Source organism: Bombina bombina, chromosome 2 (assembly GCF_027579735.1).
Source record: "Bombina bombina isolate aBomBom1 chromosome 2, aBomBom1.pri, whole genome shotgun sequence".
NCBI lineage: Eukaryota > Metazoa > Chordata > Amphibia > Anura > Bombinatoridae > Bombina > Bombina bombina.
Window position 1 is genome coordinate 320,256,523 of NC_069500.1, and position 19,145 is coordinate 320,275,667.

General features: G+C 36.6%; 1 protein-coding gene across 2 annotated transcripts in view; it reads right to left on the reverse strand.

Annotated features, from left to right (window-relative positions):
* Window positions 1-7,449: 7,449 nt before the first annotated feature.
* The window catches only part of LOC128648793 (solute carrier family 35 member E4-like), a 34,094-nt gene continuing 22,398 nt past the window's right edge, over window positions 7,450-19,145 (reverse strand). For both annotated transcript variants that reach the window (XM_053701665.1, XM_053701664.1), the window contains one exon: window positions 7,450-10,137. In XM_053701665.1, the coding sequence (XP_053557640.1) occupies window positions 9,704-10,137 (434 nt within the window). In that variant the 3' untranslated portion in view covers window positions 7,450-9,703. The remainder of the gene's footprint in view (window positions 10,138-19,145) is intronic.

The window sequence follows — 19,145 nt, forward strand, 5'->3', positions numbered from 1 at the left end:
TAGACATTAAAATGTCCAGTATTTTTGTATAGATTTTACTGGACAGCCTGCTGAATTATTGGACTGTCCAGTTGAATACTGGACAACTGGCAACCCTACATCTAAACAATGTCTCCCAGGATACCCATGATTACTCTGCAAAATCACAATTCTACAACCCATTGTTTTGTACGATGCCTGGATATGTAGCTATGTCCTGCATGTGAGATTACTAGTATTCTGCCTGCAATCTGTATGTATGATTAATTATTATTTATCTGCAGTCTTGCTGTGGGTGTTATGCAGTATACTCCTAATGAAGGGATTAAATCATTTTTGGTTTGTTACTGGGAACTAGGGGCGCGATCCCATATACGGCGCAGGTTTTGGCGCAAGCGTGGAAACCTGCGCCGCCCGTAATTTCACCTCGCACATCAGGGTATTACATATACCCCGCCGCAGCTCCTAAAGTGCCGTAAGTCTGATAAACTAGCGATGTCCAGAAATGAGCGTAACTACAAATTTCTGGAGTCGCTAGTGACTTAAGGCACTTTAGAAACTGCCGGCACCTAAGAAAAGTAAAGATAATTTTAAATCTCCCGTAACAGTCTAACCTGCCTCCCAAAAATAGCCCGACACGTAAAAACCCCTATATCCGCAATCCCCCCTCTCACTACTAATAATAAATGTATTAACCCCTAGACCGACAACCCCCCACAACGCAATAAGCCTAATTATTAACCCCTAAACCGCCATAGCCCACATAGGCTATTAAATGTATTAACCCCTAATCTGCCGCCACCACTATAATAAATTTATTAACCCCTTAACCTAAGTCTAACCCTAACCCTAAACCCCCTAACTTAAATATTATTTAAATAAATCTAAATAAAATTACTATTATTAACTAAATTATTCCTATTTAAAACTAAATACTTACCTATAAAATAAACCCTAAGATAGCTACAATATAATTAATAATTACATTGTAGCTATTTTAGGATTTATTTTTATTTTACAGGCAACTTTGTATTTATTTTAACTAGGTACAATAGCTATTAAATAGTACAATAGCTATTAAATAGTTAATCAGCTCTTTTACCTGTAAAAAAAAGAAATACAACCCCCCCAACATTAAAACCCACACCCAACCTTACTCTAAAACCCACCCAATCCCCCCTTAAAAAAACCTAACACTACCCCATTGAAGATCACCCTACCTTGAGCCGTCTTCACCCAGCCGGGCAGAAGTCTTCATCCGATCCAGGCACAAGTGGTCCTCCAGCCGGGCAGAAGTCTTCATCCAAGCGGCATCTTCTATCTTCTTCCATCCGACGAGGAGCTGCTCCATCTTGAAGACATCTGACGCGGAGCATGCTTCCTGGCCGACGGATGGCGTCCCTTGAATTCCGATTGGCTGATAGGATTCTATCAGCCAATCGGAATTAAGGTAGGAAAAATCCTTTTGGCTGATGCAATTTTGATTGGAACAGCCAATAGAATGCGAGGTCAATCCGATTGGCTGATTGCATCAGCCAATAGGATTTTTCCTACCTTAATTCCGATTGGCTGATAGAATCCTACCAGCCAATCGGAATTCAAGGGATGCCATCTTGGATGACGTCATTTAAAGGAACCTTCATTTGTCGTTAGTCCGTCGGCCAGGAAGGATGCTCCGCATCGAATGTCTTCAATAGTGATGTCGCGAACTGTTCGCCGGAGAACAGTTCCCGGCGAACTTGGCTTGTTCGCGTTCACCGCGGCGGGCGAACATATGCGATGTTCGATCCGCCCCCTATTCGTCATCATTGAGGAAACTTTGACCCTGTATCTCACAGCCTGCAGACCCATTTGAGCCAATCAACAGCAGACACTCCCTCACAGACCCTCCCAGCTCCTGGGCAGCAGCCATTTTAGATTCATTACAATCTTGCATTGTTAGTGAGAGGAGGTTTAGTGCTGCTGCTGCTGATATTATAGGGAAATAGATAGCTAGGCTAGTGTATTTAGTGTCCACTACAGTCCTGAAGGACTCATCTAATCTCTACTGTAAGGACAGCACCCCAAAAAGCCCTTTTTAGGGCTAGAACTTCAGCCCAAAAAGCCCTTTTTAGGGCTAGAACTTCAGTCGTTTTTTGTTTTTTTTTAGTTGTAATTTTATTTGCATTTGCCTGGCTGTCAGCCTGTGTGTGAGGCTCACAGCATATACTGTGATTAGTGCCACCACTGATATCTGCTTAACATGAGTGTAAATTTTTTTTAAAAAAAAATTAAATCATTTTGCTAGTGTAATCTAATTTCATTTTCTATCAGGCTTGTGTGTCAGTCTCACACAGCATATACTGTGGTTAATTGCTCTGTGCCAGCCACCACTCATATCTGCTTAACATTAGTGTAAATTTTAAAAAAAAACTTTTAAATCATTTTGCTAGTGTAATCTAATTTCATTTTCTATCAGGCCTGTGTGTCAGGCTCACACAGCATATACTGAGGTTAATTGCTCTGTGCCAGCCACCACTCATATCTGCTTAACAATAACATTAGTGTAAATTTAAAAAAAACAAAAAACTTTTAAATCATTTTGCTAGTGTAATCTAATTTCATTTTCTATCAGGCCTGTGTGTCAGGCTCACACAGCATATACTGTGGTTAATTGCTCTGTGCCACCACTGATATCTGCTTAACAATCATTAGTGTAAATTTAAAAAAAAAACCTTTTAAATCATTTTGCTAGTGTAATCTAATTTAATTTTCTATCAGGCCTGTGTGTCAGGCTCACACAGCATATACTGTGGTTAATTGCTCTGTGCCACCACTGATATCTGCTTAACAATCATTAGTGTAAATTTAAAAAAAAACAACTTTTAAATCATTTTGCTAGTGTAATCTAATTTCATTTTCTATCAGGCCTGTGTGTCAGGCTCACACAGCATATACTGTGGTTAATTGCTCTGTGCCACCACTGATATCTGGTGTAACATTAGTGTAAATTTAAAAAAAAAAAACTTTTAAATCATTTTGCTAGTGTAATCTAATTTCATTTTCTATCAGGCCTGTGTGTCAGGCTCACACAGCATATACTGTGGTTAATTGCTCTGTGCCACCACTGATATCTGGTGTAACATTAGTGTAAAATTAAAAAAAAAAAAACTTTTACATCATTTTGCTAGTGTAATCTAATTTCATTTTCCATCAGGCCTGTGTGTCAGGCCCACATCATATACTGTGATTAATAGCTCTGTTTTCCACCACTTATATCTGGTGTAACATTAGTGTAAATTTAAAAAAAAAACAAAAAACTTTTACATCAGTCCTCTTCTAGTGTTATTTAATTTTAGTTGCCAGGCCAGCCTGCCACTAGTGCCAGCCTGTGTGTCAGGCTGCCAGCACATACTGTGCCTACTTCTATCCTGAGTGCCACCACTCCTATCTGTTGTAACATTAGTGTAACTTTTTTAAAAAAAAAATGTTTACATCAGTCTGCTAGTGTTATTTAATTGCAGTTGCCTGTCTGCCAGTGTGTGTGCCAGGCCCACTTTCCAACTAGTGCCACAAATCATATTTGTTATAACAGTAGTGTAAATATTTTAAATAAAAACTTTTTTGACTGTGAATCATCAGTCTGCTAGTGCAATTGAATTGCAGTTGCCTGCCTGCCAGCGTGTGTGCCAGGCCGGGTGTGCATGTGAGTGTGTGTGTGTATGTGTGTTGTGCGTGCATGTGAGTGTGTGTATGTGTGGTGTGCATTCATGTGAGTGTGTATGTGTGGCGAGTACGTGCATGTGAGTGTGTATGTGTGGTGTGTGTATGTGTTGTGTGCATGTGAGTGGGTGTATGTGTGGTGTGCATGTGAGTGGGTATTTGTGTGTTGTGCAGGATATGAGTTGGTGTAAATGGAGGGGGGCTGCTTTGCCTTAAAATGCCCGGGCCTATTTTTGGTCCCAGTCCGGCCCTGGGCAGCAACTGTCATAGGTCATATTCATTTTAATAATTGTAAAAAAAAAAAAAAAATCCACTGGAAAAATCAAAGTAATGGCTTTTTGAATGGGACCTAAGACATTTTTTTGATGAAACTGTGCAAGTCAAAACTAAGTGATTATTCCTAAAATATCCCAAACTCTCTATTAAGGGATCATTATTTATATGTTAAAAATCCCTATCTTAAACACTTAAAGGGACAGTCTACACCAGAATTTGTATTGTTTAAAAAGATAGATAATCCCTTATTCCCCAGTTTTGCATAACAAACATTGTTATATTAATACACTTTTTACGTCTGTGATTACCTGGTTTCTAAGCCTCTGCAGACTGTCTCAGTTCTTTTGACTGACATGCATTTTAGCCAATCAGTGCTGACTCATAAATAACTACACGGGAGTGAGCATGTTATCTATATGACACACGTGAACTAGCAGTGTCTAACCATGAAAAACTGTCAAAATGCACTGAGATAAGAGGTAGTTCAACGGCTTAGAAATTAGTATATGAACCTACCTAGGTTTAGCTTTTCACAAAGAATATCAAGAGAGTAAAGCAAATTTGATGATAAAAGTAACTTAGAAAGTTGTTTAAAATTGCATGTCTTATTGGAATCATGAAAGTTTAATTTTGACTAGACTGTACCTTTAAGGAAAGAAGGTGGGTTCAGTGCTGAGTATTACGTAGCATTCTTTTTTGAGATCTTGCAAATAATTCCTTTGTTCTGTGCTTGTTTCCCCAGCATGGCTGGCTTCTTGAGTCATTTCTTTGAACGCTAGTGGGAGTTGAAGTACAATGTCATAGCATATTCTGCTTGCCAATATAAATTAAATCTTCTAGCAATCCCTCTATTGCATGAACCATTGTGACACTGAGGTAATGAGAGGACATTAAATCTTCTAAACGTTCTTTGATGCTCTATGCAGACATGAAAGGGAAGATGAGACCACAAAATGAGTTGCATAGATATATAGATATATCATAAACTTAGTTTTCAAATTTATCTTTAAAGGGACACTCAGGTTAAATTACATTTTCATGATTCAGATACAGCATGTCATTTTAATTTTATTTCCAATTTACTTCCATTAAAAAAAATGTGCACAGTCTTTTATATTTACACTTTTTGAGTTACCAGATCCTACTGAGCATGTGCAAGAATTCACAGACTATACGTATATGCATTTGTGATTGGCTGAATGCTATCACATGGTACAAGGGGAGTGGAAATATGCATAACTTTGAAATTTGTTATAAAAAAATCTACTACTCAATTGAAGTTCAGACTAATTGCTATTGCATTATCTTGTTATCTTGCATTTGTTGATTATGCAAATCTAATGTGTTGACTGGTCCTTTAAGACCTGTAAATTTCAAAATGTTTACTATTTTACTTTTGGCAAGCTATTGCCTAATATGTTTAGGGTAATTAATATATATAGATAGATATAAATATATCTATACATAGACATATATGTGCAGCCACAAATATCCAGCTAGCTCCCAGTAGTGCATTGCTGCTCCTGAGTCTATCTAGATATGCTTTCAACAAAGAGTACCAAGAAAACAAAGAAACTGTGATAATAGAAGTACATTGAAACATTTTTTGCATGCTCTATCAGAATCATGAAAGCTACATTTTGACTTTCATGCTCCTTTAAAGGGACACTGAACCCAAATTTTTTCTTTAGTGATTCAGATAGAGCATGCAATTTTAAGCACCTTTCTAATTTACTCCTATTAACACATTTTCTTCATTCTCTTTGTATCGTTATTTGAAATGCGAGAATGTAAGTTTAGATGCCGGCCCGTTTTTTGGTGAACAATAAACAAGTGCTGTACATGGTTCTGAACCAAAAAAAACAAACTTAGATGCCTTCTTTTTCAAATAAAGATAGCAAGAGAACGAAGAAAAATTGATAATAGGAGTAAATTAGAAAGTTGCTTAAAATTGCATGCTCTATCTGAATCACGAATGAAAAAATTTGGGTTCAGTGTCCCTTTAAGCATTGTGGTTTGTCCCTGAAGAAATTCTCACAAATTTATAAACTTTTTATCCTTTATAACTTTACTTTTGTTATTCCATTTAAATAAAAAAGGTGACAAAAGATTAAAAGCTTTTAAAATGTTGTGTTTGACTGTTGTATATTTCTATACACATTTTCTGTTTTATGTGATACAGTACTAGAAATAAGTCCTTTTTCATTGATGTACAACACAGCATAACATATTCTGAATCAGAGAAGCAGATTATAGCCGAATTGGTTTAGGTTTTAGCTTTATTTGCTTATAGCTTTCCTTTTATATACCGTGTGGAAAAGTTTGCATCCATCATAGTAACATAAAAATGCATTACCATTATCCTATGAAAAGTAATCTTCAGGAGGCTACAAGAGATAACTATTATTTTTTTTTGTAATTAAATTAAACAAATATTAAAATGTATGTATCCAGATTTAGTAAGGTGTCCAAATGTTTCTATGCAAAAAAATAAATAAAATCAAATGCACTAAATATATTTCTAATCTATATGTGTTAGGTGCTACCACATTAATACATTTTGATATATTGTATGCACCTTACCCTAATCATTTGGAATTTATGTTACACTGCAGGGATCTGCAAACATATCAACACTGGGATGCAATGAAAGGCAAATTTCAACATTGTGGCACCCATGAATAGAGGGAGGTGGGGAATATCCACAATACTATACATATATAATGTACTTAGTGTGTAAGAGCCCTCTAACTTTTTACTTCTATGAAATCATAGATACTAGAAGGCTCCCCTTATTTGATTAAAGAGACATTAAACACTAAATAAATGCTAGATAGAATGATGCTGTATTAAACAATAATATTGGCATTAAATTACCAGTTACCAAATGGTCTTCATATCAGGCAATCTGAGGTTGTTTAGGGCAGATGTAGTTTTTATCATCTTAATTATATTGTGCTTGTTTTTATAGGTTATCACAAGAAAATTATCACACAAGCAAGGCGGTGGGAACACTATAATGACCACAGGTCCAAGGAGCCTGTCGGGATTTGGATCTAGTCGGATACTGCTTTTGATAATGGCTTCTCAAGTGGCTGAAACGCTAGGTTTAATATATTTATCCTTAATCCACATTATACATGAAATCCAGGGTTGATGTTAACTTCTACCTTTACACAAAGCTTCTTTGATATGCAGCCTGGAAATTATTAACCAGGCAGGAGGAACCTGCAGAGATGCATTCAACTTTATGTAATTTATTAATTTTTGGAAGCTAGAAGTAAAATTTTTAGGATCTGAAACTCCCTGGTTGACTTGGTTTTTCAACAGTTATTGGACTCTAATAAATGCAGCATGTATAAGGGGTATATGAGCCCTGCCTCATATTCTGTCCTGGGGCTTCTACGTACGACCCTGGAGAAGGAGTTGTGATTAATTTACACCAAACACTAAGGATTATTATATTTGGCAAATAATAAAGAGCAGCACAAATGGCTTAATAGGTCAGTTATATTTCAGGGAACCGTTAAGATATCTAACATGGTGTCAAATGTAATTTAATATATTTTACAGATACATTTACCGTCAGAATACACCACAGCTTATTTGTCATTTATTATTAACTGCAGGTGGCGGATTTACATAAAATACACAGCTTTATTTTTTCACAGTTTATTTTCAGAGTAGAAAATCACTTTAACTCCTTGGGTGCTAGAGTCTGCAACACCATTCAGCTCTCTGTGGTACAGCAGACTGACACCAAAAAAAGCATCATAAAGCTATTTACAAATTTACAAAAGAAGCAGATTATTCATTTTAGATATACTGTAGATAAGACAATCTGTCCGATGTATTATTTCTATACGACTTCCAATATCTAACCAAAATAATGTATAACTTATCTCCAATATCACTATGTGAGGTGTGCTTATTTAAGGAAATAGCCTTAAAGGGACATTAAATAGCTGGGCACAACTACAGTCTTCAAAGTGGTTCTCTTATTTTATCAACGTAAAAGTGCCCAATGTTGACACTTCTCCTCTTCGTACTGCTACATTGGAGCTTAGGTATTCTCACACGCTAACAAATAGGCAGTGCACAAATCAGTCATGTTGCTGGCTTTTTGACAACTCTATTATGTGCTTAAGGTTAGTGTACACAATAGAGAACAATACAGTCACTGTACAGCTCTATATTATTTCTGAGGGTGTTTTTATAGACATATTTTATGTAACTTAAGCTGTGTAAAAAAGATGCAAAACTATGAAGCTCTCACTCTGTATCATGCGCACGTGACACACCCGCAGCATCGCTGATCTGTAAATGTGCACTGCTTCTGTCTCAGGGTGTGAGAAAACCTAATCATCTAGACAGTGGTGTCCAGTCTGAAGACGTGGAGCTTCACCAACTGGCACCTATAAGTTGTTTTATTAGGTAAATGGCTTTTAAGAGAGCTGCAGGCACAGGAGCAAAAACAATAGTATTGTAAGTCGAAAAATATTCTATTGCAGTTATGACCAGCAGTTTAAAGGGACGTGTTTTTTTCTTTCATGATTAAGATAGAGCATGACATTTTAAGCAACTTTCTAATTTACTCCTATTATCAATTTTTCTTCATTCTCTTGGTATCTTTATTTAAAAAAGGAGAAATGTAAACCAACAATCAGCAAGTGCTAATCAGGATTCTGAACCAAAAATGGGCCAACTCCTAAGCTTACATTACTGCTTTTCAAATACGAAGAACAATTGATAATAAAATCATGAAAGAAAACATTTGGGTTTCATATCCCTTAAATAACCCTTTAAGTGTACAGGATGCTGATATTGTATGCATCTTATCTGAACCCTGTACTCATATATTTCCCTTTTTTTTTTTTAAATCCTCATAAAAATAAAAGGCAGTGGTGTTTTTTAGTACCTCAGAGGTACAGCAGTAAGTGGCCGTATGATTTAAACCTATAATAAAAGGCACACAACACTCAGGTTCATCTGGTACTTATGTACTTTGACTTGACGTTTGATTTACCTACCATTTATGACATTATTCTTTATGTTTGATTTTAAATGAATTACATTTAATCTCTCGGTAATGTGCTTTTGAAAGTTCTGCGACAAATGTTATTCTATGGCTAACTGTATATCAGACGTGTGACTAATCAGATGGTAGTTATCATAAAATAGAACATCAACGTTTCATGGCTAACAATATATTGAACTAGAGGTATTTCCTGTTATAGAAATATTTTAATAATGACTTTAGGTATTTGCAAGACTGAATGATGCACAGCATCCTGAGAATGTCTTATGTTTTTCTACAAGCCTTTAAGGAAAGAATCAAAGGTATTTCCAGTTAGTGGAGTGACAATTTTATGGAGGAGATCGTCAATACTTTTCGATCCTTACATGGGTTCCATTTGCAATATTCTATACTAATATGAACACACTGATACCTACAATAAAATGAACAGTGAGATGTTTTGTAGTTCTTGACTGGTTGGCAATGAACAATATTGCAAGAAGAACAAATTATTATTACTCTGAAAAATCAGAGCTACCTATAAGAGATAAGAATATAATATCGTTTCTTGAAAGAAACATCAAGATGCAGATGCCCTGCACAAGTGTTCATTTAGCTGAGTATTGTCCTCTCATATATTGAGTTGGAGAGAAGATGTTCATCCCAATCATGTATTTAATGACCTGAAAAACTCAGTCTGTTTAATGGCATCTTTGGAGAAGTAGGTCATTACTTAGACTTAGAGTGTTCTTTTGTTTCTTCTGGAGAATGTCTAAAGTATTCAGCTATAAGATGGCTATTTTGGTACATAAACATCCCTGCCAAAGTGAGTCCTATTCCAGTGTAACTAAGGGCTGTAAGGTGACTTCCAAAGAGCACACGAGACAGAACCAGGTTCCCAACGACATTTAGGTTTCCTAGCACATGTATAGTGACAGCAGATGTCAGCGTGATGACAAAGAAGCTGGCCAAGTTGTACAGCACAGAACCCAGGCAGCTAAGAAGAATGAAAAGCCAGAGTTTGTTATCACAGTCTGGTGGAGTCTCCCACACGACTTCTGTTTCAATGAGCAGCGCAGCCAGAAAGAGGATACAAAAGCTGGGAATAGACATCAGGTACAGAAGTGTCACAGAGTGAATATTTTCTTCTTTCAGAAGTGAACCTGATTAAAAAAAAAGCATCAATTAATAAAAAGTGATGGCATGAAGTAAGGTGTTTTACAGTAACAAATGTGGCACTGTTAAATAGCAAACGTAAGTAATGTACACATGTTATAGCTGTTTAATGCAAGTGATGTATGTGATTTAGACAAAGGATACCATTTTAAAAAGCTTTCCAATTTACTTCTATTATCAAATTTGCTTTGTTCCCATGATATTCAGTGTTGTAGAGCTACCTAGGTAGGCATCTGAAGCTCTATATGGCAGGAAATAGTGCTGCCATCTAATACTCTTGCAAATGAATAGCATAACATTCATGCAAAACTGCTGCCATATAGTGCTCCAGAAATAGGCCGGCTCCTAAGCATACGTCCCTGCTTTTCAACAAAAGATACCAAGAGAATGAAGAAAATTGATAAAAGAAATAAAATAGAATGTTGTTTAAAATTGCATGCTCTATCTGAATCATAAAAGTGAAATTTTGGTTTGTATATCCCTTTAAAAACACCAAATTCAGCTTCTGCCGACTTGAAGAGTTAGTTCTAATGCAAAATTCTTATACTACATCTAGTCATCTTAACAGCTTCATGCCATTGTGATGTCCCATGCCACCCTAACAGCAATGGGCTTTAACGCCATTAGGACAGCATGGAACGTCCTACCACATATGGAGTCCTGCAACTTCCCCCTTTGACAAAGACAAGGATCGGCCTGGGGGGTGTGCCTAGCAGCGTAGACAATCTCTCATGATCTGATCCAAGCCTTGAAATCACACAATCACATTTTTACTAATAGTGTTTTAAATAGGAACGTTGTAACAATGTCAACACTATTGTACTGCCACAAAGTGGTTAAAGAGCCATTGTACACCAGATTTTTCTTTGCATAAATGTTTTGTAGATGATCCACTTATATAGCCCATCTGGGAGTGTTTTTGTAACAATTGTTAGTTCTGCTGATTTTCAGACTCCTAACCAAGCCCCAAAGTGTCAGATGTAAATACGAGTGCTTACAAACTCCTGGCTTATGTTTGTCTAATCTGTCTTTTCATATGCAGAGAAGTGGGGAGGGGGATAGTGTCTGCTCCCAGCCCCTTTCAGTGGGTGTCTCGGACTAATCAACAGTGCTAAACTTGGAGCTTCTGAGTTTTTATAAGGTTTTATACTGGATTTTTAGATCAGTATCTCTTTATAGTAGTGTCTACTACATGTAGTTATATGAAATTTGGTGTATTCTGTCTCTTTAAGGAACGTGGAACATAATATAATAAGTGACAATGTAAACATGACAAGGCTCCAGGTGCTGTAAGTCATTGAAAGCAATGAATTGTTTATTAATCAAACCCATTTTGGCCTCAGATTTCATGATTTTTCATGGCAGTTTCCATAAAGTCATCTTACTGCCTGCAAATGTAGCAAGCACAATTTTTGCTAATGGAAGTATATTGCCTCTATTTCATATTGAAATGCTTCAATGCACATCCCACATGTTGACCTTTCTATCCCTTTTATAAGGTAATATACCATAAGGGTGTCAGAAGTGCAGAAAAGATCCCAGGTAGAAAGTCAGTGCAAGAGAGAAGGTTTGGTTTGAGTCATGTAGAGATGTCAGGGAGTCACAGACAATAATTGGTTGGTCTGCCCTCATGTAAATCCACTGGGTACTCTCCAACACATATGTGTGCCCACCAGGTTTTATTTCTTGACCCAAACACACATACTCATAGGAGCTTTTCCCACTATCTATCTATCTATCTATCTATCTATCTATCATCTGTACTTATCACCTGATAATGAATACAGCAGTATGTATTATTCGTCTGCCACTAATTTAATTAATGTAAGACGTATTTTAATATGTTTATGCTCTCTCATATCTGCAACATCCCTTTAACAGTCCAACTGAAAAGGTATGGGGTTTACTAGACCATATAGTCAAAATCTGTCACAATGGACACGGTACAAAACACTGGCTCTCTCAGTAGGTGCAACCTGCCAGTGTGAGGGTACATGGATGGATGCTCTCTGGGGCAGAACTACCTTTGGTGCAGCAGGTGCAGTGGCACCAGGGCCCATAGCAGCCAGAATATACATTGCATTGTGCAGAATGTGTACAATCCCAATGGAGGGAAGCTTTTTATTAGTGCAGGTTGCGGGTCCAACTGTCTGTCTAACTATCCTCAAAATCATTATACAGCGCAGCATGTATATTATTATTATTACTTACTACTCAGTTACCTTTGGGGGGCCCAAAAATAATGTTGCACCAGGGCCCTCTGTTGAATAGGTCTGCTACTGGATACTATGTATGTAACATGCTCAACAAAAGCTGTCACTGGAACAGTTATAGCTTTTACTTTTTACTAATCCATGTGTGTTGTAAAAATTCTACTAATCAAAAATGAAATACACTGATGTGTAATTGTAACTTAACACTGATTTTTATAATGAATGATGAAATATCTGGCAACATTTGAGCATGGCAACCTAAAATAATGATATAAAACAGCAAACAGGCACATAGCCTCTGTGGGGAAAAGGGAATTTCCCAGGGACAATAAAGCTGTTTTTTATTGTATTAAAGCAGTGATTCTCATCCAGAGTCACATCATATGGCTAAGGGTGCTATATAGAATAATTTCTAGTGCTATAAGAGACAGAGAAGGTGGGGGAGATAATTACAAAAGGTTTTAAAAGTTGCACAATATGCTAAAACATTACATTACATGCTTCCATTCCTTAGAGCAGGGCTCAATAAACACAGGAGCCAGGGAGCCATTGGCTCCTAGAATTTTACCCCTGGCTCCTAACTTTTTGAGTTACTCTACATATATCTATATACAAATACCACTGTTTGACTCCTAAAAGTATGTCTGCAAAGCTCCTAAATGTTAAAAAGATTAATCAACCCCTAAGTTAGAGCATGTCATTTTATAACTATGGACTATGTGTTTGCCCCCATACAGCTGGGCCATGCAACTAGTGCTGCTGATTGGGTCAGTATCAGTTTACTCTCTGGACCAGCATTTCTTTGCATTTCCCAATTGGTACTTTACCTATGTGTTTAACACAATTTACTGTTTTCACTATAATGACCTTCTAAAAATTAGTTGTTTTATTCACATATATTGTAACTTTTACCTTGTATCTTTAACTTGGATAGTAAAACAGTCTACCTTAACCCTTTCAGTAGCAAATACCTTATTGGTATTATACTACAAGAAGTTATTTTACAACACACAAATATACAGACTATTATTCTTGTTTCTCTTCAATGCAGGTGATAAATAAATACATATCACTAAATATAGTAAGGGAAATATTCATGATGCCACCTCTCCCTATCTGAAATTGTTCCCTACACAGTTTATGTGGTTCATTTCACTATGGCACGTTTGCATTTGGCACTGTTAAACTGCATGTTTTCTTAGCATAATTTATAATTCTGGTATGATAGAATTTAACTCGCACAATAAATTACAGAATCATTTATATGTGATGTTTCATTATAGCATTTTACCTGTTACCTCTCACACTGGCACACTTTAACTGTACAACATACAGGTGAAACTCGAAAAATTTGAATATCGTGCAAAAGTTCATTTATTTCACTAATGCAACTTAAAAGGTGAAACCGTGAAACTAATATATGAGATAGACTCATTACATGCAAAGCAAGTTAGTTCAAGCCGTGATTTGTCATAATTGTGATGATTATGGCTTACAGCTCATGAAAACCCCAAATCCACAATCTCAGAAAATTTGAATATTACATGTAATCAATAAAACAAGGATTGTACATACCTGTAGAACAATATCGGACCTCTGAAAAGTATAAGCATGCATACTGTATGTACTCAGTACTTGGTTTGGGCCCTTTTTGCAGCAATTACTGCCTCAATGCGGCATGGCATGGAAGCTATAAGCCTGTGGCACTGCTGAGGTGTTATGGAAGACCAGGATGCTTCAATAGTGGCCTTCAGCTCTTCTGCATTGTTCGGTCTCATGTCTCTCATCTTTCTCTTGGCAATGCCCCATAGATTCTCTATAGGGTTCAGGTCAGGCGAGTTTGCTGGCCAATCAAGCACAGTAATCCCACGGTCATTGAACCAGGTTTTTGTGCTTTTGGCAGTGTGGGCAGGTGCCAAGTCCTGCTGGAAAATGAAGTCAGCATCCCCATAGAGCTCGTCTGTGGAAGGAAGCATGAAGTGCTCCAAAATCTCATGGTAGACGGCTGCGTTGACCCTGGACTTAATGAAGCACAGTGGACCAAAACCAGCAGATGACATTGCTCCCCAAATCAATACAGACTATGGAAACTTCACACTGGACTTCAAGCATCTTGCAGTGTGTGCCTCTCCATTCTTCCTCCATACTCTGGGTCCTTGGTTTCCAAATGAGATGCAAAATTTGCTCTCATCAGAAAAGAGGACTTTGGACCACTGAGCAACAGACCAGGTCTGTTTTTCTTTAGCCCAGGTAAGACGCTTCTGACGTTGTTTGTTGTTCAGGAGTGGCTTGACAAGAGGAATAAGACATTTGAAGCCCATGTCCAGGATCCGTCTGTGTGTGGTGGCTCTTGTGAAAGTCCCCAACACTTTTGAATGGCCTTTTCCTGACAATCCTCTCCAGGCTGCGGTCATCCCTGCTGCTTGTGCACCTTTTTTCTTCCACACTTTTCCCTTCCACATAACTTTCTATTAATGTGCTTTGATACAGCATTTTGGGAACATCCAACTTCTTTTGCAATTACCTTTTGAGGCTTTCCCTCCTTATGGAGGCTGTCAATGATGGTTTTCTGCACAACTGTCAGGTCAGCAGTCTTTCCCATGATTGTGATTCCTACTGAACCAGACTGAGAGACCATTTAAAGGCTTAGTAACCCTTTGCAGGTGTTATAACTTAATTAGCTGATTAGAGTGGGACACTTTGAGCCTAGAATTTTGCACCTTTTCTGAGATTGTGGATTTGGGGTTTTCATGAGCTGTAAGCCATAATCATCACAATTATGGCAAATCACGGCTTGAACTATCTTGCTTTGCATGAAATGAGTCTATCTCATATATTAGTTTCACCTTTTAAAGGGACACTGTACCCAAACTTTTTCTTTCGTGATTCAGATTGAGCATGAAATTTTAAGCAACTTTCTAATTTACTCCTATTATCAAATTTTCTTCATTCTCTTGGTATCTTTATTTGAAATACAAGAATGTAAGTTTAGATGCCGACCCATTTTTGGTGAACAACCTGGGTTGTCCTTGCTGATTGGTGGATAAATTCATCCACCAATAAAAAAGTGCTGTCCAGAGTACTGAAACCAAAAAAAAAAGCTTAGATGCCTTCTTTTTCAAATAATGATAGCAAGAGAACGAAGAAAAATTGATAATAGGAGTAAATTAGAAAGTTGCTTAAAATTGCATGCTCTTTCTGAATTACAAAATAAATTTGGGTTCAGTGTCCCTTTAAGTTGCATTAGTGAAATAAATTAACTTTTGCACAATATTCAAATTTTTCGAGTTTCACCTGTATATTGATAACCACACATAGCATGTTACTATTTTCTACTGGCTGAATACATCATTTTCATTGGCTGGCTGACAATCTAATTGCCTTATCAATGCTTTTGGTTTTCCTAACATGTTCAAAGGAACATCCATATGTTAGCTGTCATGAGCATCTGACTTATTGGAGAATGGGGGTAGAAGGATGAACGTAGTAATGGTGGTTGTATGAACATTGCTAGGGAGGGCACACTGACTTTTAGCTGAAATGTACATAACATACAAAGGAACAGTGACTAATGGAGTGACAGGTGTCAACCATGAACATACTGAACTGAGGTCTTTTATACAAACTTTTCATTCCTTTAAATCAGTGAGGTAAATTTCCCAGCTTTACTTATTTGTATGTTATTTTAACCACCCCAGTTACTAAAGATTTGAGAAACTGGAGATTTATAGTCTTGGCCTATATTAAATAAATCAAGACTTAATGAATTCACAGTGCCAGTGCTCTGTGGAGCCTCTAAAGTTGGGCCTGGAGGCTTGAGCTGAGATTTTTTTTAGCTCTGTTTTTTCCTCCTTTTCCTCCCATGATACTCACTGGATGCATTTTAAGAGAACATTCATGACCTTAAATAACATGCAGAGTTATGTGATTTGCATTTCCAAGGAATGCACAGGAACTACAAATCCCATCATCCAATATGCAATTTGCAGTGCACTCCTGGCTTTTACAGGCGCTTAGATTAGTGAGGCCACTTCAATTTATTCAAATCGATTTACTTTTCCATGTCTATTTCTTAAAATCAAGAGGCTAAAGGGACATAAAATCCACATTTTTTTCTTTCATGATTTATAAAGAACATGCAATTATAAACAACTTTCTAATTTACTTCTATTATCTAACTTGTTTCATTCTATTGATATCCTTTGCTGAAAAGCATATCTAGATAGGCTTAGTAGCTGCTGATTGGTGACTGCACATAGATGCCTGGCCATCACCCATGTGAATCACTATTTCTTCAACAAAGGATATCTAAAGAATGAAGCAAATTACATAATAGAAGTAAATTTTAAGGTTGTTTAAAATTGTATTCTCTACCTGAATCATGTCTATCCACAGCTGACTTTAACCATGTGTTTAACTCCTTTGTAAGGGTTAAACACATAGTTCTGTTCAAGCAACAGAGTGATAAAAAAAAAATAGTATTATTATAATAAGCTAAATGGCACACAAGCTGGTAGGTCTTCTCTGTAAGTTGAGCACAGTGCATACCTACCAATTAGCATCAGTGTAAAAGCATGAATGCACCAGGTGCATGAATACAGCATTTATTAGATGTAAAACTAAATATTTTAACACTTGTAATATGTATTGTAATAGTTTTCTGTCCATCAGAAAACTGGAGTTACTCCTTTGACCCATTTGCAGAATTTTCTGTCAGCTAATAAGTCGGTAAGTGCATTTATCTGTTAATACTATTGGTTTTCATAGGATATAATGCTTATCTTCATTTTGTAATAAAGTGTCAATGGTCACAAGCTTTTAGCAGTTATTAGAACAGTAATGGGCACAAGGGTGAGTTATAGGAGCTAGGATGTGAACATACCCAGGGATGGCTCACTGACATGTAAAACATTTGGTAAACACACACAATGGAGTTAACAGCTGCCAGGCAAGAACATGCAGAGGTTATTTTTAAGGATTTGTTTTTAACAAAAAGGACAAATCACAAACTGAGGTCAACAAATACTTAAATCTTAATAGTCAAGACAAATGCAAACATGAGTGTATCAATCTGATGGGTTGGAAACTTAGATGAGACAGAACAGCAAGGACAAAATAGTAATATCACAATAGTTTATCACAGATCAAGGTCTCAAATTCTGTGAGCCCTTCCAGAAGAGTCAAGCAGTCTTCATTTGTAATTATTTATCAAAACTGAAAAAACACATGCACAAAAATCAAATTAATATATTGCCAAATACACTGTTGAAAAATGGTGTGTTGTATCAGGCTTGGTAAATGTTGCTGTACTATCACTCTGCAAAAAAACAGTAACACCGGAGACACCATAAAGCAGAGGCTGAAACAGTATCTTGTCTAGATTGCTCTGGTAGTTTACTATTAAAGCTGATACATTTTTCATCATTCCCTTAATGGCTTTATGATTTTTTTAAATTAAAACATATAGGGACATGATACCCAAATCTTAAATTACATGAACATCTCTATGTAAAAAAGGAAGATATTTTACCTCAAAATTTCCTCAGTAGCCACATACCACTGTAAAAATACTTTAAAATCCAATCAGGATGGTGGTCCCAGGACTTGCAAAGGAGTGTGCATCTGGCATGTGCGTCATTTATTTTCATCCTCAGTTTAAAGGGACAGTCAACACCAAAATTGTTATTGTTAAAAAAGATAGATAGCACCTTTACTACCCATTCCCCAGCTTTGCACAACCAACATTGTTATATTAATATACTTTATAACATTTAAACCTCTAAATTGCTGCCTGCTTCTAAGCCATTACAGACAACCTCTTATCACAACAGGAGAGTGCTAGTTGTGAGCCATATAGATAACATTGTGCTCACTCCCCGAGTTGTGCACAACACAGCACTAATTGACTAAAATGCAAGTGAATAGATAATAAATAGTCATGTGATCAGGGGCTGTCAAAAGAGGCTTAGATATAAGATAATCACAGAGGTAAAAAGTGTATTAATATAACCATGTTGGCTGTGCAAAACTGGGTAATGGGTGATAAAGGGATTATCTATCTTTTAAAACAATAAAACATTTGGAGTTGACTGTCCTTTTATGGACGTTTAATTTAAAATCTTACAAGATTATGGTGAAATCATATGAGATCACAGTAAAGCAAAGTGTGAACTCAGCACTGCAGAGAAACATAAAAAGATCACAGAGCACTCTGCTGAAATTTTTTTTGAGGTAAATATCTTCTTTTTTTACATCAGTAAAATGTCTCTTTAAATAGACATTGTAAGTAAAAATGTGCTATGATTAGGGATGCCACCTTTCTTGGAAAAAAATACTGGCCACTATCATTAGCATAAATAATTATACAGCATAACTCAGAAACTAAAGCTTCTAGGACTGATTTTAAATTATTGTTTGTTCGTAATTAGATTCCAGCGCACTTAGAATAAGTTTCACAATGATATGACCTTTATTTCTATATTTATTCTTTATTTTATATATTGGCCTGAAGCTTAAAAATACTGTCCATGCCAGTAAAATGCTGGCTGGGAGGCAACTCTAGCTATGATGTGTATGAAATGGCTGCAATTTAATATGTTTGTGTTTACGCTAGTTTATAACTAGCACCTGTATGAGTATGATTGGGATTTGCCTCCTTATAAAGAAATATGAAACCCCAAATATTTCCTTCATGTTTCAGATAGAGTATACTTTTTTTTTAAATTAAATTTTTTAAATTAAATTTTCACAAATGAATACAGACCAGACCACAAGATTCTGAG